This window comes from Sorghum bicolor, chromosome 1 (genome assembly GCF_000003195.3).
Source record: "Sorghum bicolor cultivar BTx623 chromosome 1, Sorghum_bicolor_NCBIv3, whole genome shotgun sequence".
NCBI lineage: Eukaryota > Viridiplantae > Streptophyta > Magnoliopsida > Poales > Poaceae > Sorghum > Sorghum bicolor.
In genome coordinates, this window is record NC_012870.2 from 75382124 (window position 1) to 75406189 (window position 24066).

Sequence of the window (24066 nt, forward strand, 5' to 3'; positions counted from 1 at the left end):
GGAGGGCTGCGCTGGGCTGGGCAAGGCAACGTGCCTCTCTCGCTCGACTCGAGGAGGCCCCAGTAAGTGTAACGACCTGCCGTCTTCGTCCGTGCGCGCACACAACTTTTACAGCGCAGGCTCAGCAGATTTGCTACCAAACGCAGTGCTCTATCAAATGTTCGTCCAGCGTACTACTGGTATGCTGTGGGCTGTGCTATCTCGCTCTGCCAACTGCGACGTGGATATATTAGCTGCTTGATTATGTTTATTAATTTCCAGTTGTCTGTCTCTCAGATTTTCCCAAGCAACAAAACTCCGAAGTTGGCATTGCACCAACTGGCCTTAAACTGACAGGAACCAACGCGGATAGGAGGAATCCCCGGTTTCAAGCAAAATGCAAATAGAAATCCAGCAACCCGACTATATTTCACACGCTAGACCATTTGTACTGACCACACTCCACACACGATTTGAAGATCCAAGAAAATCAATTACCACTTCACACGCAACACCAGGAAATGCCCCGACAAAAAAACAATAAATTAATTTATATAACTTAAAATCAGCAACCCGACTATTTACATCTTTGCTCATCGTGTTCTTCTTCAACCCTACGTCATGTCGCAGAACTGAAACACCCAATAACTTAGCTCTTCTTCATCACCCTTGACATCATTTCATTCATCTCCTCGTGTACTACCTTCCTTCCAGTGCTGACGCCGCGGTTTCAACCGTTCCAAGCAAGCACTTGTACACCTTCTGCTTCAGCTGCTCAACGGTTTCGGCCAAACCGTCGGCGGAACTGTCTGCCGCCTCGTCCTGCAGCTGATCGAGCCAGTTGCTCGTCTCCTTGAGCTGCGACAGCCGGACCGCGATCCTCCCGTCCCCGCCGCCCTTGGGTTGTCCCCTCACACGTTCTCTGGTGTTCTTGGTTTGGCTCTCGAACATGAATCCTGATTCAAGTGCATCCTCCAGGAACCTCAGAAACCATGACCGCGATTCTTTTTTCAGGGCAATCCATGACCTGCAGATCTCCTTGAAACCGTCCTCCCGGGCCCATTCGGTCTTTTCGCTTCCCTGAGCATCTTCGGGATTCTTAGCTGTGTTACCAGCTTTGTTCTGATGAGATGCAGAAGCTTTCCTCGACGGCTTTTCTTTCTCTGGTCGAGATTCTTTGCTAGGCTCAGGTGAGTAAGCTTTCCAGACAGCACTTTGCTGAATGATAAGCCTGTGCAGCTGGAAGAATTTGGTGATTGCAGCATGTGGATCCACTTCAGAAGATTCTCTTATCTCAGCAAAAATTCTGTAAAAGCACGTACAAGATTAGATTTATTCGTCCAGCTCATTAGCTAAAGTAAACAATGTAGCTCCCTAGAAAAAAAAAAGACCATAAAAGAAAGAGTAAAGCATGTGCATTGCAATAAGGAATCAAGATCCTGGGATGCACTGCAGCATCAGAGGCAAAACCTATTCCATGCAAAGCTCATGCTATTCCGGTATTTTTGTGTGTGGTTATTCTGTTCAGAGAGCACTGATTTGCAGTGGCAAGGCGCTTCAGGCATATCACACAAAAATCTCAACTAAGCAATTAACAAATATAGGCCTTCAGAAAAAAACATAAAAACTAAAGACCATTTTTAGAATCTACAGGTTATGAATTACTGCCAATTGGTACCATTTGCTAAAGAACAAGACGTAAAGTGGCACTGGAATACATTGAATTCATCAATTTGGAACGTCTTTCCCAACTTATGCAACTAAAATCACTATAACATATAAAATATCTGAGCTATGGACCTACTTACCCAAGGCCTTTTACAAGATATGCAGCTGCAGCAGCCTCCCTTTGAGCCTCAGCTGCTACAATAAGAGCAATATTCTTCCTCCGGACAACAGCCTATTCACACAAAATAAAATAAATGTTCAAATAGTTTAAAGCAATTTAGTAAATTTTATTCTAGAATAACTTAGTAAAGTTTAACTTATAGGCAGATATTTTACCGCATATACAATGAATGGTACAAAATAATGGCTTCCAATACACACATGCGCAGAAATTACAGAAACAGAGAGCACATTTTCAACTCATTTTTATGAGCAAACATTTTCAATTCATGAGAACCTCATACTTGATACAGGCACAACATTACCAAAACAACATAAAGCATACCTTTCCTGATTTGATTAGGCTCGTTGGGAGGGAGTCCCAAGAGATAGTTTCAGTAACTCTTCTTTTAACAGTAGCTGCAGAAGGAACTGGACCAGTGTTTCCAGTCTGCTTTGCTGGTGAATTGAGCTTTGTTGGTGAAGTCCTCGCTGGCATTGGTGAACTTCTATAAAGCTTTGGTGGTGATTTTCTTTCAGTAGCAGATTCCTTTTTGCCCTCCTTTGGCATTTGCTTCTTGACTACAGCAGAACCATTTGGACTAGGTGAAGTGCCACTATTCTTGCGTGTGTCCTTGCTAATTTCTTGCTTTGTGGAAACTAACTTAGCATTACTAGGAGATGTATTATTTGGCCTCTCCTGAAAGTAATCATCAAGAATTGTTTTTTTACCCTTTTCAGAAGATAAGAGAAGTTTTTTTTTTTTGTTTCAAAGCTTTGTTTATATAAAATTTATAAGAGCTCACATATCATATCCATGCTACTTCTTAAAAAACATATTATACAGGATTTTTCAACTTAAAGTCAATGTTTTTAAGAATTTTTTAAAACCCAGACTTCTGATTTGAAGCTATGTGCTTCAGCATACCTGAGGTTTTGCCTCTTGTCTGACTTTCGGGGCAACAGACTTTTGATTTGATTCAGATATGGTACTTCCTCCATTACTTTTGTCACTGTCAATGCTGGAGTTGAGATTGGTAATTTTTCCATTGTTGCTTGATACCCCAAGCATGTATCGGGAAGCAACAACTGTCTTCTGCTCTTTGATAACTACCTTTCTCTGCAAATTTTCCTTTTCACTTTCAGACAGATCAGCTGACTTGGAAGTCTTCCGTTGATGATCCAGTGCTTCCATAACCCCAGAGGGAGTTGACATTTGCATCAAATCCTTTGGGTTTCCAATGCAAGGGTTCCTTCCTGGAACTGGGCGGACCCCAACAAGAACTGGAACAGGTATACTTGACTGTACCTTCTCAACATATATAAACTGCCCAAGTTGTAGTTTGTTTGACAAGATGAGTTCGTTGTCCTCCTTAGACAAGGAAACATACGTTGAGTGTGAAGAATCTGAAACTTTGATGAAGAAACCATGGTCCGGCCAGAGTTCTGAACCAGTAATTGCAGGGACAATGCTAATAACTTGGAGAAGAATGGACCGGTATTCTCCACATACTTTCACATCGGAGTTAATATTTTTTAGAACCTTTAATAGTATCCCTGGAGTAAGAGATGCCATTATCTTCGAGCCAGCTTATTCTTTTTCTCTGAAAGAAAGAAAAAGTAATGGAAGTTAAATGTAAATGCATTATCCGCCACATTACTGATAATGCTGCATCGTGCATGTGGATTAATACGTCTTCATGGTGGTGGCCCAATGTAAAGAAATAAATTGATGTTTAAGCTCCATGAAAGTAATATCTTAGGTAACTGGTGGTTTTAAAGTACAAAAGGGCAAAGCTGAATTGGTTAAGCTTCAGAAACACATAAAGGAGCAATATAGGCATGTAATTACTAGTATAGCTATGGACCTGCAGCACCCAAAAATCCAAATTTGGCCAGATGTCATGATGATTGGAACATAAAGGAACACCAACCAAACAGAAGAAAAGAACAAGGCACTCAATAACAATCCTGTTCAGCACCAAATAATGTCCTTTCACACAGCAAGCAAAATTAGTTGACAATGCAATATAAGCGTACACCCCCCCCCCCCCCCCCCCCCCCCCCCGCGACCAAAAACAATCTCTATTTTTGCAGGACGAAAATATTCTACTGAATAAGTGCAGGTTTTAGGAAAGGGGAGAGGACTGTATCAATATTTCTTAGCTTTCCAGCAAAGATTAGTGGTGTAGCCCCCCCTTCCTCCTCAACCAAAAGGCAAGGTAATAATTGTTGCAAAGCTCTAGCTCTGTGGCCATGAACAGGGAGGGACACACAGACGACAACAACTTTCCCAAATCCTTCATGTCTCAGACGGCAAACAAAGGGATTGTGAAGAAATATCAACCTTCCAAAATCCTGTTGTAGTAACCTGTACTTTAGGGGTTTCTTGGCTTAAAATTCAGGAAATGAGAAACCCAACGAGCCAAGAAACAGGCATTGTTGGAGAGGGATGAGAACTGAGTAATAATCCTTAAACTTCTAGGTCAGAACAATGTGAAAACGTGAGGGAAACAACTCTTGCTAACTTGATACTCCTACTATACTAAAATCAGAACAGCTTTGTATCGGTGTGTGTGTAGTAGCATCCGATAAGATGAAAGATATAACTGCATCGAAATTAGTCGCCCTCGCCTTTTAATCCATCGAAAATAGGGAAATCCAAGCGAGCTTACACCATCTCTTGCAGACTAGCGAGGTTACTGAAAAGCTACGGGGAGAAGAAAAGAAACTGAAACTGAGAGCGCGGAGGTAGCCAAGAAAACCATCAACAGTTGTTCGAAGAGACTTACATATGCAGCGAAGGCCCTTGCCGAGGACCGGCCGATCAAGAGCACAACGCTCTCTCCGTCGCCGCCGCCGGAAGAGAAGCGCCGCACCAAATACCGACACAGGCCTCGGCAGCGCAGAGACACGGGACAGCAAGCGACTTCTTTTTTTTTTCTTCTCCTCCCCTTTTTCCGCGGCTGCAGCGTTCCGGCGAACAGGTGGTGGGGAAGCAAGGAAAGGGAAGGAGGGAGGCGCAGTACCTTTGGGTGGAGGAGGAGGTGGAGTCCGCGAAGCGAGCGACGACGACGTGGTGGAGGTGGAGGAGCCCAAGCGGCGGTTGGTCTCTCTCCTCCCCTAAGGCGGGCGGCGCCATAAAAAAGCAGCCCGCGGCCGCGGGGCGGCCAACCGCCGCTAACCGCCCCTGACACGCCGGGCCCCGCGGCCGAGCTGAACCGAGACCAATAGCTTTCGCAGTCGCACTGACGCAGCCCAAGGCAGAACACGACGAGCTGCGGGAAGCCGTCGTCGGCTACTGGGCCCCAGCCTCCAGGCACACAGGCAGCGACGCCCCACGGCACGAAGCGGAAACCGGTGCCTAGTCCGCGTCGCGGCCGATGGGGGGTCGGCTCGGCGGCAACGCCTCCGCGGGTTCGGCAGCTGGGCCGCCATGCCAGGCGCGCTCGTGCGATGCGGCCGTGTAAGCACACGCGTCCGTCCTGTACCCGGTCGCCCGCCCCCGCGCGTGTTCGGCATCCCAGTCCAGGGAGTTTGACCAACCACAAGACGTGCCGGCCGGCACTTCATGCTCGCATGTTTGCAACGTGCTGCCGGGTCATAACTTTTTTTTTTTTTTGTACTAATAATCCAGTAGTAGCAGCTGTTTGGCGATGGTTTCGGCTCGGTAAAGAGAGGGGAAAAGGGCGAAGATTCCCATACACGATTGCCGACCTGATCCAACTCTCCAGCTTTGGGGTTTAGTGGAGGCCACGCAGCAGGCCAGGATCGCCAAAGCTGGCGTTTAATTTGCACTAGCGGTAGCGTGCAAGCTGTTCCAATTCATATATATGGAGATTTGTGCAACTTCTTCACACAAAGCGAGTTTCAGGAGATTGTGATGGAGTTGGTTCGGTCCCGGATCAGCGATCAGCCGGACGTTGGCGAATTTGTTGCTCAGCGTGCCGTCGTCGGCGAGGAAAAGTATTGGGCGCAGATCACTCCACTGAGGAGCACGTCAAGGATATGGGCACCTTGTACTAGTAGTAGCAGCCCAGCAGGCGACAGCCTTCTTTGCCCCGAATTCCCCTTGCGATTACGATATGGCCACCTTTTATTTAATTCATTCAGGATCATGCTCAAGGAATTGGGTGTTACTCCTACCAAGGATCCCCAGCCAGAGGCAGGCTCTGACGTCTGACCACACGGGACCGGATCGAGTAGCCCGGTGTCTTGAACCGGCAACTGACGAAATGTCAACTTCCATCGAAAGCGACTCTTGTGTTTGCTTCTGATTTCTCAACAATGGCTACTACGCGCCTATGCAGCATATATGAAAGCCAAGCATGACATGGATTCGCTTTGTTTGGTCTTAATATGGATTCGCTTTGTTTGGTTTTGAGATTTACATTTGCCACAAGATGTTGCACCACTGACGGCTGCTCTACCGTGACGGCTGACGAGTCATGGCTACCATGCATAGGCCCAGCTTGTACTGAACCTCAACAACCACACTGACGCGCGCGAACCTAACTTCCGGTGGACTCCACGATCCGCACTGCACCAGAAACACAAATCGTGCTAATGCGAAGGCATTACTACCTCCGTAGGGCAGCTAAATTTCACTTTTGTTTGCGTCACGTAGTGCTCAGCATTATTACTATATAGGAGCAATGAACAAAGATTAAATTACTCATCAAATCATTAGAGCGGTTCAACCATCCAGTTCTTCCAGGCTGCTCACGAGATGCACCTCGGCTGCTGGGCGATAGCATGACCACGTCAATCCGCTTAACAAATGCCATCAGAAGCAGGCAGCTCGGCGGTCATATCAAATGCAAATCAAACGGGATCTTCCATCTTATTACTACTTCCAATAGGATTTTCCTCTCCATGTCTTCTTTTTCTCCGCAATTGATTTGCTCGTATCATTGTCAGGCGTCCGGAGCCCATGTAATGTCAACATGGACGTTCCATCTAATTCATAATTTTATATGCATCTGCAAGCATGTTTTATCCATAGGGTGGTCTGGGCAGCATTGATGAAAAAGTTCAAATGAAATGCCTCCATCCTACATGATTCACCAATGTGTCCAAATTGGTGCCAGCACATCCTCCTCGTGCTTGTCCTCGATGGCATAATTCACTACTCCCTCCTTCGATGTCTGAATAAATCAATTTCTAGAGTTGCCTTGAGTCATTTTTTAAAAACTGATCGAGTTTATAGAAAAAGGTACAAATATTGGTGACAAATATCGTTTATAGTGTATCTAATAATACTAATTTGGTGTCTTCAATTTTGAAGCTCTTTACTCTAAATTCGGTCAAACTAAAAAAGGTTTGACTTCAGACAAATCTGTTTAATGCGCCACTGGATATATACTGTACAAGTCAGGTATCCAAACTATAAGATTCAACAAGTTACTGACATGCAAAATCTAACAATTCGTGACTACCAATATTTGGAAATAGAAATGAACACAAAGTAAATAGAAAAAAATACATCGTTCGACATGGTCATTTCAGCAACACAAGATCGAGACTATTACCATCCACAAGCCAAATGAACTTTCATTCTTGATAACATTAAATAACCAAACATCTGACTGCCAAAAAAAATTGATTCAAGGTCCGCCTAACAGTGCCTAATCTTTCTAGAAACCTAGCTAGATTCTACATTCTGATGCTACCGAAACACACATTATAATTTACAGGGCATGTGCAACAAAGCTTTCATGAGAAAAGTATATTGAAAAAACTGAATAATAAATGGCATGTTTCATGGTCTTCTTTACCAGCTGGTCCAAAGCTCCAGTTCAATTTTTTTTTATCAAAAACCTGCTCCATTGTTTAGATGAAAATTCCCTACGAACTCTAGCTGCTGCACCCCGGCCACGGGGGTATAACCCTGTCGAACAACCGCAAGTCAGAAATGTGGAAGACACTGAAGTACTGAACTCCTGCAGAATTTTGAGACTGTTTGAAAGTGATACTGTCATAATCGTGGGGGTTCTCAGGTTCTGTATAGAAATTACTCTTTGCGTAGCAGAAATTTGAGAACTGCAGAAAAATCATAATTAACTCTAGTGACTACACTTCTCACTTTCTCAGATCCTATGGATGGATCATGTTCTTTTCTTTTATGAACATGAGTCTAAGATGGCATACAATCATTGAAAGTTGGAATCATCTAATGAATATTTTCCCAGTAAATTTTTATGTATATAAATTTTATGGGATTTTTTCTACTCAAGACATGTTGTAGCTATAAATACATTATGAAAAAGCTCCACAGTTGATTGACAAGGCAAGCATATCAAACTAACAGTGTGTCAAACCTGATTCCTTTGTGCGTCTCCATGAAGGCCTTGCTGGTCCAAGTTTGAAACAGAGGAATCCTGTGATTGATCACATGTCAATCTCAGCTAGAAGTGCGAAATAAAATAGCTTATAATTTAGGTGTATTTAATTAACTGACATGGTTAGTCTGATTATTTGTTTCCATGTGTTGGTGATGGATAAATGGTCCTGGACCATTTAAAGAAGAGCTTGGAGTTTGTGAAGCTCCATCGTTCAGAAATTCTTGATTGCCTGTATTTGCAGACTTTGCGTCCTTCTTCCATCTTCCCATGAAATATTTTTGTGGCAACTCTTTTATATTTCTGAAGTCAAGAACCTTCAACACATGGCAGCACTGAATACCCATTGATTCAAACTTTTTACAGCTGCAAACCGCAGAGAAGTCACTGGATTCAAACTTAACATAGTGCTCCCCTGGTTTATCTGTTACTGCTACTCTATAGTCAGATGCAGTCCCAGCCTCGCCACAACTATAAATTACTGAATCCACAGACATCTCAAACTCTCTACGAAAAATTTCAAAAACTACTGGTGTGTACATGCTAGCAGCTTGCCTCAGCATTTTGGAGGGAGGTATTCTTGGAAAGCTTTGGCTTGCATGAAAATCAGCTTGTAGCTCTGAGTATCGATGTTCGTCCAGTACTTTTTCAAAATGCTTGAAGAAAGAACACAAATTAAACTGTGGGCTCAAGTATTTTTTCAAGACACTACTTATACTTTCTGATTGCAGTGAGTTTTTTATATCTGCAGTGAAGACATGCCTATTGTACACCGGAGCCCATTTATCTCGATCTTGAAACAACTTGCGAAGCCATTCATTGTTTCTGAGATCATACTTCTCTAGCATAGTACTCCAACCCAGCAAGAAGTCCTCTTCTTCCTCATATTCATAAACACATTTGCTCAGATCCTTCGCAAATGTCTTAGAACCTTGGAAGATGTGATTAAGGTGTTTGACAGCATTTTGGTAAACTTGCCATGGACAATGACGATGAATTGTACCTGGCCATGCTGCTGTTATGGCAGCTGTTGCTGTCATTGATTGATCAGTCAAGATTGTTTTTGGCTGCTTTCCACCAGTGGCAACTTTGAATGTGTCAAACAACCACTTGAAAGACTCCATTGATTCATCGTAAAGCAAAGCTGCGCCAAATATGGAAATTTGCTTATGGTGATTCACTCCGAGGAAGAGCATTAATGGCCTGCCATGTGAATTTACCTTGTAAGTAGTGTCCAAACAAACTACGTCACCAAAGTAGCTGAAGTCAGTTCTAGATTTGGAATCAGCCCAGAAAATGTTGGTCAGTTTGTCATCCTCATCGAGTTGAAAAGCATGGAAGAATGAAGGACTACTCATCTGCATGCTCTGAAAGTACTTTACAGCGGCCCCTGCATCACCGGGCTGCATGTTTTTCATACGCTTTGAAGGAAGGGAAGTCCTGTAATCAGCAGGGAGAAAGTTGAGGTTTGTAGTTTCCCCTGCCTGCCTGACTAAACAACCACTGGAAATCCTTGAAGGTGTTGTTGAATCTTCTGAAGAGTCTGCTTCAGTTGTTTGCAGGTCAGTTAGTACTCTCTGAGATCTCAGCATATGCATGGTTGATGGGGGTGCTGGCTCATGGTTATGGTCTGCTACAAATTCTGCAATACGATATTTACCATCTGATGTAATCTTAATTGTCATCCGTGCAGGGCACCCTATTCTTGTTTCTGGTCGTGGTCTCTTAACTTCTTTAGCTCCTTTCTTGTCCTTTCGGAAACCTTCTCTCGAGCATACACAAGTTCTTGACCTTGTGATATTTTCAGCTGATTTGTCTGATGAACTCTTACGAACACTAAATCCCACATGTCCAGCATACCTATTGTAGAACTCATATGCTTTATCTTCATTGTCAAATTCCATGCCGACTTCCGGCACCATTTTTGCAACTGTGGCATCATCTATGTGGGTATCAGAATCAATAACTTTTCTCATTTTCCCCTGCGTGTATGAAATTCAAATGAGTTGTCAACTAGCATGTTAACTAAACAGCAATAAAATTTACACTAAACCAGACTGTTAAAGTCTAACAGTAATATTTCTATACTTGTTTCCACTGCAGAATGGGGAAAATACTTTTAAGAGTTTTGAGTTTGTAGGGCATCATCAATGCAGTGTTCAAACTAAACATGCATGGTATCGCACTAGCATATTTGTCATAAGTATATGCAAGTTTAACGAATAATCTAAGGTGAGCACAGAAGCCCTCCTTAATTCCTTATCCTCACTGGCCAATTTTGTTTTTCTCATTCACTCACTGGCCAATATTAATCTAGTAAAAAAACATATCGGTCCAATCAAACATTAGTGTGTTGTTATGAAGAAGCATAAAAGGGACTCATGACAGTCATAATTAAAGTAAATGGCCATATCCATAAGTCTGATATAGAGGCTATTAACATGTGTTGCAATTGGTCCTATATAAACCATGAAAAAACAAGAACAGAGTTACGAACAAGAGTGCAGCCAACACTGATGTAAAAAAAGAACTGTAATACAGAAGTGAGTGGTGAAGAATAGTTGGCACCTACCTTTGCCCAAGCTATGCCGCACGCATTGCATAAAGTCCTACGACCCTCTGGTCCACGACGCATATGAGGTGTCGCATTTGCGCTGATGCCACAGCGTAGGCATCTGAACAGCTATAACACAGAGCTTAGAAATTATCTTACTGCTGCATAGTGCACTATTTATTTGAATAAATAAACAAAAAGCAGCACTACTTTCAGATCACCCAGGCATGCTGTTGAAGTTGAATACAACTGGCAATCACTGAAACAGTGATATACCTTTATGTTCATCTATTAAAAGATATTAACATAAAAGCCAAAATAGCAAGTCAACTAATGCGCTGCTTTATGCATAGGAATAGGGCGGTCATTGGAAATTTATAGTTTTGACAATCCTTTCAGAGAAAATACACTATATATGGTCATAGATCATTTGGTCTATCTGATTCAGGTCCCACTACCACATAATCCAAGCCTAAAAAGGCTAGACAGGCCTTGACACTTTTTGGGAACCTAAGATCCAAACAGTTCTGCTAAACATGACAAACCAAAAACATGGAACAACCTTTAGCTGCACAAGAAATGCACCACCAGTTCTTCCATGACATTCAATAGCTACATTTACACTACTTAGCTATCTAGCATTACGCATTAACCGCACAACACACAGCAAGCATTAGCTAAACTGGACTCCATATCAAGTTTAGGCCTGTCCTTAAGGAACAAACTCAATAGGAAATTTGGAACAGCTTTACTGGCTCCTGCCGGATCCTAAGTTCCAAATAGTTACTCACACCAAAATTCATTGCATAAATCAAAACATATTGCTAAATTTGACTGCTGGCTGTTAAAGATAGTATCATTTCCTCACCTGGCAGGCTCGTCCACTCTGTCATCAACTTCACCGTTGCCACCACCCACACCAGCGTCCCGGTCATCATCGAACTGCATGACTTACAAATCGGGCTGGATTTAAATTTGGGCATGGGGTTCAGCAGAACCCTGCTTCAGGTGGTCAACCAAAACTCCAGTTAGCAGGGGCGGAACCAGTAAAGGGACATGGGTGTACACATGTACACCCAATAATTTTTGCAAAAACTTCAGAAGTTAGGAGGACTGTCAAATAGCTAAATAGCTCTAGGTTAGGGTTTCGGTGCTCAGCTTCGCACAGCATAGGGGAAGGGAGAAGGGGTGGGAGTACCTTGTGGGTGCTCGTCGCCGGCGGAGAGAGAGAGACCAAGGAAAGCCTCAGCACCTGGGCTAGGGCGGAGGCGGCCCAACAGTCGTCTGGGAGCGAGAGGGTAGCGAGAGAGAGACAGAAGGAGGGAAGAAGGAGGAGGCCAGCGGACGGAAGGCAGCGGACGGAAGGGGAAGCAGACGGCGGGAAAAAAAAACGCACGGGCTTCTTGTGGGCCGTTTTTCAGTTTCTTTGATTTTTTTTTTAATTTTTCTTTCTCTCCCTTTTAATTTTTTGTTCTTGTTGATTTCATACGTCTATTCTCTTCATTGGACACTATTGGCTAGTAAAACATTTATTTTAAATAATATAACAGAAATTTCATATCTATTCTCTTCAGTGGATGGCTAGTAAATATATTGTACATTGTAAATAAGTAAATGAACTTTTTATATTTTATTAAGGTTGAATATTTTTTCTTGAATCCTGAAGCCATTTTCAAAAGAATATATACCAATTTCATAAACCAACAAGCAATAAAAAATTAAAATAAAAATAATTTTCTCTTTGAGACAATTTCCCAAGTGATTTTTTTTTGTGTTGTTCAAGTTCCTATGAGCTAGAAATACTGTTATCATCAATAAAAAATTGTATGAATTCATTAAAAAAATCATGCTCTAACAAGAATTAATGCAGAGTGTTGACACTTCAATATCTCATGAACATTTTGAGTTTTCCTACTGCTGCTGATGTTGATTTGTAGTGAGAGAAAAATATTGTTTCGTGGCTGAAAACTAGTGTTGATAAGTTCAAACAAAGATGTTATACTTTCTCTAAATATTTCGCGTATATACATGGATGTTAGCAGCTTTCTTGATTTTTTTTATTTTTTTTTTCCTTTGAGCCACGTCAACCAGCGACTTTCGCTAGTAGTGCTAGGACGCCCTTATGCATTTGTTAGTTGTTGGCTGCCGCAAACCAGATCTAGAAGGGCCAAGGGACGGCAGCCCACTGTTGCACATCATCATCATGTTGTAGGCCACCGCACCGCCTGGCGCCCCTGACGTTGACACTTGGCAACACACTACACTTACTCCTCATTTCTCAAGGCAAGCCATTCTTGTTCATGTCCCTTATCTTCCCTGATCCATTTCCTTAGCCACGATGCTTTCGTTGGATCAGAAAGGAAACTGTAGCCTCAGGTGGAGTGATTATGACCTACACCGGAGTTGCCCACATGTTCTTTCACCACAATTAAGGTATTGCTTCAATATAGTCGAATTCATATCGATCTACATGTGTTGGGGTGGATTGAAGTGAAGCTTCAACTAAATTTCATCAACATCCAAACAAGGCCTTCAGGTTTATTTGAATGCATAACGCCTATTATTAGACAATAATTTCTAACTTTAGCCCAATCAAAAAAGAGGCTACGTTGGCTATTTTTTAGTTGTTAGCCAACTAGTTGACGAACCCAACTAGTTTGGATCCCAAATTCTAACTTTTTTTAAAGAGCATATTGGATAAGAGAGTCGTGGACAAAATGCTGAGGCATCTGAACTTCATTCAAGTGCTAGAGGAGATCAGATTGATAATGATGGTGAAATTAAGGTTAATTTCTATGGTACTTACTCACCTACTTTAAGTTATTTTTATTACTAACAGAATGTATTGTTTATCGTTGAATATTTTGTGCAATGCAACACTAAATAAATGTAAAGCGTGGAAAGACCAAATTGAAAGATATGTGGAACCTTCTAAAAGGTCATAGAATCATGGTTGGATGCAATGAGTTTGATCAACCAATTGGAGTAGAGGCTACATTTCGAGGAAACATGAAGTGAAGATATATTTGAGACTTCAACTGGAGAAGCTTGGGCAGCGTGTGTGCAGAATCAAGATGACAATACCACACCTACAACAGAAGACTAGAACCTTGGAACATAAATAATTCCAACAAGTAGTTTTTTAAAAAATTCAATTCTAAGCATTTCCTACACTAAACTTTTGATTCCTTGACACAGGGATGTTCAGATTATCCTATCTATGCACCTAAAGATGGCTATTGTGCTGATGTGTACATACCCCCTGATAAGACAACAATCTACTGTAATTTTTTTAATAGCTGGTTCTAATTTATAGTCTTTTGTCTATAAACAAAAAATATATAGTGACCCTAAAAATTAAGATTTCAGCATGGATGGACAACTGAATGATACAATGGTACAATTCATTTGGATTTTTCATACCAAATTTCTGCCAAATATTAATTAGTTTAGTTCACTGCAGAATGGGCAAAGGTGACAATGTGGAGGAGGATGATCTGAAGCCACACTACAAATACTTTAATCTTGCAAATAAGGTATGCGCACTAATATGGATCAGAGCTTTTTACTATGGCTGACACTGCAAAGCAAGTAATGGTTATCGCTTTAACTAGAATTTTATGCCCAAAGAAATAGGTAAGTACAACTTATTTTTCAGTGATTAATAGTTTTGGTTAAAGATTTATTTAGTTCTTCTGTTAAGAAGGTGGTCGAGAACTCATAGAAAGCCACAAATCTGGACTCATCTAGCCCAACTACAATGAATATTAGCTTACAGGTAACTATTTATGAAACACTAGCTATAGATTTTCTCTTAGACAAGTTTTTGTAATCATTGTTCTAACTTTAGTCATTAGTGTTTACTTTACACTTTACATGTGACAAGTGTGCTTATCTTGACCTATCCAATTACTTTAGAAAAAAAAGCTCATGAATTTTTCTTTGGCCCAACTGATAAAACTTTATATATTTTAGTTACATGGTATGACGCATGGCATTAATAACCTATCCAGTTATGACTCCATTTTGTCAGTGAAACAAAATATTAATTTATTTTTATTCACTACAAATGGAGCAAGATGATTATGTGAAGCACAAGGATCTGCCGGCATATTGCAAATATAATTGTATTAATGATAAGATTTGCACACCAAACTGAACACATGGATGCAAAGCAATATATTATGTTTATTTTACTGTATACTTTTATTGTCACTGCTTTTCGACCTTCCTGACATGCGTTTCTTTGTAGAACAAAGACAATCTAGTACTTAGTGACAATAATATATTGTTAAATTTGATCATATCTTTAGTAAGTGGATCATTTCTACTAGACCATACCTTTTCGCAAATTGACTAGTAATTTCTATTTCTATTTAATTACAGGAAAAACATATCCACAACGATGTTATATTGCGTAAAAGCAAGTGTACAAATGAAATCAAAGTATTGTATAAATAGCTCTCAGTTCTATGAAGTTTATCAAATTGTTGACAAAAGTGTTGTATTTAAACTAGCACATTTTACTGGTTGTGCCAAAAAAAACATCTACTACTCTCAAATTTTGAAGCATCTCACAACCAAGTAAATATTGTAGCAATGTGCTTAATTTCCAATGCTAAGTTATCTATTTGACTTGTTTCCTGCAGAACAAGATCAGTAGTGATTTATGATCCAACACGCAAACTTCATAGTGTTCAGATAGGCAAAGAATTTTTGATGGTTCGTGTTAGTTCTGCAATGGTAAATGATGAACCATGATACGACCATACAAGGCCTTGTTTAGATGCGAAAAGATTTTGGATTTCGCTACTGTAGCACTTTCGTTTGTTTGTGGCAATATATTGTCCAATCATGGACTAACTAGGATCAAAAGATTCGTCTCGCGATTTTACAGTTAAACTGTGTAATTAATTTTATTTTTGTCTATATTTAATATTTTATACATGTGTCGAAAGATTTGATGTGACAGGGAATCTTGAAAACTTTTTGGTTTTTGGGTGAACTAAACAAGGCCAAAGTCTACGAGGTTATTAAGGAGGAGGAGGAAGAGTTACTGTTGCATGGCCTAACTTTATTATTTTTAGCATAGTAATGATTTGATGATCTACGTATTCTATAATTTTCTAATATTTTTAGTGTTCTACAAATATATGAATAAATTAACCATGGTTAACTTTGTTTATTTATGAAGAGAAGCATAATAATCATTTTCAGTGCAAAACAATATTTTACTGTGTGGTTCACTGGTTCTTATCATGTAGAGTCTAGACAATTTTATGCTATAATTTTGGGGCACTTATATGATTTTGTATCTATTTTATAAAAGTATTATATTAGGCACGATGTACACCAACCAATTTATCAAAAACTAGTGTGTCTTTTAGAAATCGCTCGAAAATAGATGTCCGCTAATAAAGAGCCATCCCTTGATATGTCTAACAACAAATTTTGCCTCACCTTTAACATATTATACACGTTTGCTATAATTGGATTTATTCCAGTGTCATTACGTTGCACTGGCACAGAGCATCCGAGCTTGATCAATCAAAGTCGCAGAATGATTAGCAGATTTACAAAGAGAATCAAAATATCGACAACAGCGAACATCTATTGCCAAGCGTCAAATCTTATAATATTAAAACACATTAAAATTGCACGTACATAATTAAGTTCACACAGGACCGGACCGGAGTACTTCCATTATGCTAGCAGCGTATGCCCTCTCTCCCTTGACCCCTTCTTAACCACTAAACAACAATACACAAACCAAAGTTCAAACGTACCTTAACAACGTAATAACACTTGGTGCATGCATGCATCATCAGTTAGATGCATGCAAATCGATCGATCGCATCCTATACCATCATACATTATAAGCAGCCATTGCAGCTACTTACTAGGCGTCCATGCGCGCCGGGTACTGGTCGACGCAGTCGAGCCAGGGGCTGCGCGCGGGGCGGCGCACGCGGCGCACGGCGCGCCACACCGCGCTGTTGCACTTGAATCCTGACCCGAAGGCGAGCTGCCAGACGCGGTCGCCCCGGCGGACCCGGCCCTTGGCCTCCAGGTACGCCAGCTCGTACCAGATGCTGCTGCTGGAGGTGTTGCCGAATCGGTGCAGCGCGGCGCGGGAGGCCTCCAGGTCGGAGTTGCGCAGGCCCAGGTTGCTCTGCAGGTGCTCCAGCACGTCGCGGCTGGCCGCGTGCATGCAGAAGTGCTCGAACGCGCGCTTGAAGTCCGGGATGTATGGCGCGGCGGCGGAGGCGTCCCCCGGCGTGGTCGGCGGCGGCGGCGTGGAGGCCTTGGACGGGAACAGGTGGCGGAACAGCACGCCCGCGAAGAAGAGCAGCTGCTCCGAGAATGGCAGCACCAGGGGCCCCAGCGTGGTGATGTTGGTCTTGAGCGCGTGCCCGCCCACCTCCAGCAGGTCGCGGCTGATGGACAGGCCCTTGATCCGCTGCTCGTCTTCCTCCTGGTACACGGAGCGGAAGGCGCGGTCGTCGGCGCCCTTGTGCGTGCGCACCACGTGCTCCAGCTGGTACTTGGCGCGGTGGAAGTCGCGGCGCCGGTTGGACAGCAGCACCGCCGCGCACCCGGCGCGGAAGAAGGCGTTGGGGATGAGCATGGAGCGACGCTTCCCGGGGTACCACGTGAAGGAGACGGCCTCCGTGCTGACCACCACGGCAAGGCCGGCGCCGCTGGCCTGCAGCATGTCGCGGGCCAGGTCGATGGCGATGACGCCCGCGCTGCAGCCCATGCCGCCCAGGTTGTAGCTCAGGATGTTCCCGCGCATCTTGTAGTGGTTCACGATCATGGCCGACAGCGACGGCGTCGGGTTGAAGAGGCTGCAGTTGACCACCAGCACGCCCACGTCCTTGGGACGGACGCGGCACTTGTCGAAGAGCTCGTCCAGCGCCGCGAACATGGCCGTCGACGCCTCGGCGCGGCCCTCCTTCATGGTCGCGCAGTTGGCGTTGGGCTCGAACACGCAGCGCGGCATGTACGACTCGTCGCCGATGCCGGACTTGGCCAGCAGACGCGACTGGAACGCCAGGCTGTCCTCGTCGAACTTGCCGGACTTGCGTGCTAGGTCGATGAACTCCGCCTTGGACACCTGTACGTGTGCACATGTACACACCAGCATCACATCACAGTCACAGCATGATTATGTATATATACAGCATCGTCTACAACGAGCGATCTATTCATTCTGTTAGCCTTTGGAACAGAAGACTTCCACAAATCGTTCTGGAATTTTATAAAAGTCAAATCGATTTCATCACTGGAAAAAGGAGCGTACGCAGAAATTAGGAAAACTGTCCCGTGTTTCAAAGGATCCTAGTCTGTTTAAGCAGGAGTACTAGATCTTTATCCATTAAAATAAGATCCTAATAATACAGACCCGTTTGCATGACTACTGCTCATTGATTACCGGGCCGAAGGACCGAGCGCCCAACCGTTCATGATGGGTGTGACCTCAACCCAACGGAAACCGTTGCTATCCTACCTGCCCCGGCCGGCCCATTCATACCGGTGGGCCCCGAGGCCCAATGCTCATCTCTAATGCATGCGATGCGATCGATATTGATTTAAGTATGAATCTAGTGCAAACTTAGCGCTGACTTGACTGTAAAATGTCTTTCATGCTCATTCATGCTGATGATGACTGATTAAGTATACTAAATGGCTGATCTGTGAGAGAAAACGGGTGGAGGGGTTGGAAGGATTTCATCAGAGAGTAAAGGGTTTTCATTTCAGGCATGTGGGTGTGCTTTGTCGGTGTATTTATGGATGCCACTGTCTCAAGTTTCTGCAACATTTATGGGCCTTCAATATATTGGTGGCAGCTGGCCGATGCTGTAACCATTAAAGGCCCAGCACGGCCCTGCAATGGTATATATGTACTACTATACTACTGCTGGTAGGAGTACGGATATACGGGGTACGGAGTATATAACTAGTAAGCGTGTAGATTGTACGTCCACAGATGTGACAGTCTATACAGCATGGCTGCTAGTTGTGTATAAGGGCACATAGTCCAAGATAATTAATTACATATTATTTATATCATTTTGCTGATGTGGCAGCATATTTATTGAATAAAGGGGTAGTAAAAATAAGACTCCAAGTCTTATTTAGACTCTAAGTCCACATTGTTTGAGTAAATAAATAACGTTAGAATCTATGATAGAGTCTGCATTGTGAGTGCCCTAAGTAGGCAGTAATACCCATATGTTTTACTTGATCCTGCTACTGCTATCCCTTTAATTTCCAACATTGTGTTATTCATCCTTGTTATATACGGTAACTGTAAGTGTATATGAATTAACGTACGGCCTAATCAAGTTTTTGTCTCCTTCACAAAACGTGCACTAATCTTGTAGTAGTAGCCCCTGATAAATCAGGGCAGAAAGTAATATTCGTTTATGTTGTGAGAAAATAAATATTGTTAAATGACTGACATATTCCGCTTGTAAACTCACATAGGTGTGGGCAAACAGTGGCACCATGCATGCATGCTTGACCAAGTATTAGATGCACTAATAAGATGCAACAACTTAATTAGTAATGATCACATGTTCACTTCCCGGATTCATGAATAACCACCCCTTGTAAGGATCTACTTCCTGCCCGGAAATAAAACATTTATCTCAAGACTCTGATCCAATAATTTTATATATCATAAAAGTAGATCGGATGTGGTAGGAGTATGTTCCTTGTACATGCAGATGCGCGTGAGCAGCATGACTATCAAATGTGTGGTGCAAGTAGTAGCAGTAGGAGTTTAATTACATAAACAATAAAAGAAAGTAAGTCAGGCTAAGGAAGAAATTTAACGGGCCTGAAAAGCATGCATGTTTAAACATATTAGCATGAGCAGTATCATATTTTTGTTGCATGCAAATCATATATAGCTAGTGATGGACAAGAGCAAGAGTAGTATGCATGTAGGCATGCACGCACGCACCTTGAGCTCGTCGGCCGGCTTGTAGCATGCGAAGTCGATGAGGTAGACGGGCCTAGGCCTGGACATGATGTAGACGGAGATGGTGAAGGCGAGGACGGCGAGGAAGGCGAGGACGGTGGCGAGGTCGTAGGTGGCCTCCCCCCAGACCTTGCGCCACAGCTCGTCGCGGCTGAGGCTGCCCACCTCGGCGCCGCAGACGAGCACGATGACGGGGATGGTGGCCAGGTACACGCCGTGGCTGATGAGGTAGTGGTACCCTAGGCGCACGTACTTGAGGTTCACCGACTGCAGGAAGTCCGGCAGGCGGCGGCGCACGCGCACCGAGAAGGTCGGCGACCCGGCGTCCGGGCCCGACGGCTCCACGCCGCGGTTCATGATCTCCGTCGACAGCAGCGCCTGCTCCTCCCGCGCCATGGTGGCGGCCGAGCTAGCTTGCCCCGGCCGGCCGAGACTCTCCCTCGCTCCCTAGGTCGCTGCCGGGATGGATCGCGGCAGTGGCAGTGAGAGGTGAGGGGAGTGGAAAGGGTCCAGCTAGTATTGATATAGTAGTACTAGCTGGGCGCTGGGGAGGAGGAGGAAGAGGAGATGGGTTGGGTAGGGGAGGAGATGGCGGGTGGGTGGGCGGCAGTTAATGCCATTAGAGGGCTGGGCAGCTGGGGCTGGGCTGATCATCTGATGGAGCTCCCGCCGCATGCAACTGCTGTAATTGTTGCCACAGTACCACGCAGACAGGAAATGAAAGCCGCAGCAGCTGGACTGGTCGTGCAGTCGTGTGCTCATGCCTTCCTCCATGAGTATCTTTATTTTATGTGAGACTGACATGTTGCTCCCGCTGAACTTCAGAGCTTTATGCGTGTGGGTTTAGGATTTTAACACACCTTCACTCCAACGAGAATTACGGTGGGGACTTGGGAGTTGGGAGTGAAGCTGTAACGTTGCATGCTCTTGCACTTGTTGCGTGTGACCATGCATAACCTGTTGTGTTACTCGTGGGCACAAGAAATATGCATGCATGCTTGCTATAATCTGCATGACATGAGCATGTACACCAGAAAATGAATTATTTATGCCCCGTTTGGTTTCAAACGTTAAAATTTAGTATCCGTTATATCGAATGTTTAAACATATACATGAAGTATTAAATATAGACTATTTGTGAAATCAAAACCATAGCTAAACAGTAATTTACGAGACGAATCTTTCGAGCCTAATTAGTTTATGATTAGACACTAATTGTCAAATAAAACAAAAATACTACAGTATCTGTCAAACTTTAACAATCCAACGAAATATTCCCTTAATCTGATACATAATTACTTTTGTTTGTATGCCTAGCCTTTAGGCCGAGATTTCATTCAAGAAAAATGAGGCATACTCAGAGCTCCGTCCAAAAACAAGTATACATCTCGTATTTCAAGAAATTAATTTATTTCATATTAATTAAAATATACAAAAAAAAACTAATATATTTATGATACTAAGTAAATATTATTAGATTAATTATGTCGAATATTTTTATAGTAAACCTTGATATTAAAGTTAGATTTGAAATCTGTTAACTCCTCTATGAGGTGTGCACTTAATTTGTCCTCACTTTTTTTTCCTTTTGTTTTCAAATATAATACAGTGAACGTAGACACTCGGAGCTCGCCCATTGCATGTTGTATGCTCCATCTATCCTGTATCCTCAAACTACTCTGGAGATGAACAGAGCTGAGGTCGACCTGTCCTGAAGTCCGCGCTGAAATTAAAAGAATTGTGTCCCGGAATGCATGCATGTATACGTATACATATTAGCTTTGATCAAGTCAATTGACACTCGACGACGTGAAAGCTCGCGCTCAGCTGCGAACTGTTCACCAACAAGTGCAGCGTGCACGTCCGCGTGGAAACAATTTCGTTAGTCTTCGGGTGGCAGATGGGCCGGTGGAGGCGAGCTAGCGAGACGGTGGCTCAAAGTACTGTTAGCTAATTTATTGATTTGTTATGAGATAAAAATATTATTGAATAACAAATAATTTCAAGCGACCACAACTTGCAATAGGGCATCATGCATGCTGCCATACTGCACCTAACCTCTCGAGGGTGAAATGAATTGGCCCGTTCTGAACTGCTGCCCACCATCCCTGGGCTGATGCAGTATGTAGACGCGTACGGTATAATCTGATCCCACGGACGGCCTCTCTAACCAACTTCTCCAATGCCAACTTTTAGCACTAATTTGTAACATGGATAATCTCTTATGACACTCTCACTAGCCTTAAAATTTGTATAAGAGCTTAGCTATTGATTAAGAGCTAGTTTTTTCTCTCTTTTATTAAAATATAAGAAAAATTCTTAGAGATAGTAGGGTGGCCTTAGAGCTACTAATATTTTTATGATACTAAGTAAATATAATTAGATTAACTACGATGAGCCAAACTGGTAGGGGAGATTTCTTCCTTTTTTTTTTGAACCTAGGGAGATTTCATTCTTCGTGGTCGTAGCCACTACAAAATGACATGCATCCAGCTGCACTGCATGCACCGCCTAAAATTTCTTCACAGCACAGGCAACAATAGCGTGGAAACGTGTTTTTCTAACAAGGCCTTGTTTAGTTCCCAAAAAATTTTGCAAAATTTTTCAGATTCACCGTCACATCGAATCTTTAGACGCATGCATGAAGTATTAAATATAGACGAAAATAAAAACTAATTGTATAATTTGGTCGGAATTGACGAGACGAATCTTTTGAGCCTAGTTAGTCTATGATTAGACAATATTTGTCAAATACAAACGAAAGTGCTACAGTGTCTGTTTTGCAAAATTTTTTGGAACTAAACAAGGCCCAAGTATTCCAACAAGCATGGACGGGGAAAAAAATCCATGGTTTTTCTTCTTCATTCAGTTCTTAGGGCTTGTTTAGTTCCAAAAAATTTTGCAAAATCGACACTGTAGCACTTTCGTTTGTATTTGATAAAAATTATCCAATCATGGACTAACTAGGCTCAAAAGATTCGTCTCGTCAATTTCGACCAAACTGTGCAATTAGTTTTTATTTTTATCTATATTTAATACTTCATGCATGTGTTTAAAGATTCGATGTGACGGAAAATCTGAAAAATTTTGCAAAATTTTTTGGAACTAAACAAGGCCTTACAGAATTACCCACCCGACGACAATTACTGGAAAGGAAACAGGAAACAACGTGCTCGGGCAGCCCGCGAAGACCTCGCTCAGGCTCAGAGCCTGACAGGCGGAGTGACAGACAGCGGCAAGAGCAAGAGCTGCTGCTCCTTCATGGCAAAAGCGACAGTTTGTTGACCACAGTCCATCGAGGGTTAACCACTCTGCTAGTGACATTTATCCTCTCGTAGTACTACATCCATACGAGCAGTTGGTTGGGAGTTCAGCTTGCGGCATCACTCGCTTCCCCAGTCGGAAGACGCAGTAGCGTTCCGTTCTCCAGATCTGATGGGGAAAAAATATACTTAGGTCACGATCAGGAGGATAACAATGACTTAATAACACCAGCCCAAAAGAAAAGACTGTTGAATAAGTGAATCCGTTTGCCTGATAAGAACGCATCGCAAGCATACTTTTTTCATGTAAACATGTACAATGATGGAGACGGGATTAATGTCCATAGGATCCCCAGCAACTACTTCCAGCCTCCTAAATTGACACAGCGATTCACACACCCTACCTCTTAATGGTACTGCCGCAACAGGTTCAGCTGAAGAGGTATGCCGGTTTGATGATGGGCTGATGGTCCAGGACCTCGGATGGATCCACACACATCCAGCATGGCAGACCCCTGTGCACATCCAAAGTCATGTTTCAGCAAAAACCAAACATACAATAATTCAGATTGGAAATATGGATCCATCGCACCTCCACCGACCTGCGCCAGGCCATAGCCCATATAATCCATAAATTCCCAAAATCTGAAGTCTGGACGGCGAGAGAATATCCAAAGTTTGCCAATAAGGATGCAATTTCGTCAGTCCGGCGAACTCCCAACAGCACCGCCATTGTTAGGTCCTTTGAGAGAATCAGGGCTCATTACCGTGTCAAGCCTTAAATAAGGAACATGGCACCCATCCAATCCAAATAAGCTTAAACAGGAAACGGGGAATAGACGATGGACGGATGGACGGATGGCTGGGAGATCTGTAGAGTAGGAACAACATTCATGGTGGCAACGACCCAGGATGAAGTAAATGGGGGCGTCTCTGCTCCCATGTGGTTGCATTAAGCTGCGCCTCCTATCGCCATGTGACCATGTTTGCAGCAAAGGCGGTGGATCTTCTCAATGAAGCGGCCAGTGAATGCTGAAGAGAAATATGTCCTGTTAAAAGACAAAAAAGGATCAGTACGAAGAAGAAGAAATTTTGGCACAAGAATATTGCAAA

At 43.0% G+C, this 24066-nt stretch overlaps 3 protein-coding genes across 8 annotated transcripts; all 3 read right to left on the bottom strand.

Annotated features, from left to right (window-relative positions):
* LOC8057672 lies at nucleotides 378-4987 on the bottom strand. The gene is made up of 5 exons (XM_002468350.2): nucleotides 4599-4987; nucleotides 2735-3410; nucleotides 2153-2506; nucleotides 1788-1879; nucleotides 378-1285 (listed from the first exon to the last, which is right to left on the bottom strand). The coding sequence occupies exons 2-5, from the start codon at nucleotides 3380-3382 to the stop codon at nucleotides 679-681; spliced, it is 1701 nt and encodes a 566-aa protein (XP_002468395.1). The 5' UTR covers nucleotides 3383-3410; nucleotides 4599-4987; the 3' UTR covers nucleotides 378-678.
* Nucleotides 7283-12037, bottom strand: LOC8057673 (protein FAR1-RELATED SEQUENCE 5). Of its 6 annotated transcripts, none has more exons than XM_021445891.1 (6): nucleotides 11900-12037; nucleotides 11570-11700; nucleotides 10720-10822; nucleotides 8267-10129; nucleotides 8127-8186; nucleotides 7283-7696 (listed from the first exon to the last, which is right to left on the bottom strand). In XM_021445891.1, exons 2-6 carry the CDS (start codon nucleotides 11647-11649, stop codon nucleotides 7619-7621), a joined length of 2184 nt encoding a protein of 727 aa, XP_021301566.1. In that variant the 5' UTR covers nucleotides 11650-11700; nucleotides 11900-12037; the 3' UTR covers nucleotides 7283-7618. The 6 variants fall into 6 exon arrangements, with proteins under 6 accessions (XP_021301566.1, XP_021301556.1, XP_021301561.1 ...); XM_021445881.1 differs by having other exon boundaries at nucleotides 7283-7748; XM_021445886.1 differs by having other exon boundaries at nucleotides 7283-7748; nucleotides 11570-11703.
* LOC8057674 (3-ketoacyl-CoA synthase 10) lies at nucleotides 16293-20236 on the bottom strand. The gene is made up of 2 exons (XM_002468352.2): nucleotides 19673-20236; nucleotides 16293-17818 (listed from the first exon to the last, which is right to left on the bottom strand). Exons 1-2 carry the CDS (start codon nucleotides 20084-20086, stop codon nucleotides 16601-16603), a joined length of 1632 nt encoding a protein of 543 aa, XP_002468397.1. The 5' UTR covers nucleotides 20087-20236; the 3' UTR covers nucleotides 16293-16600.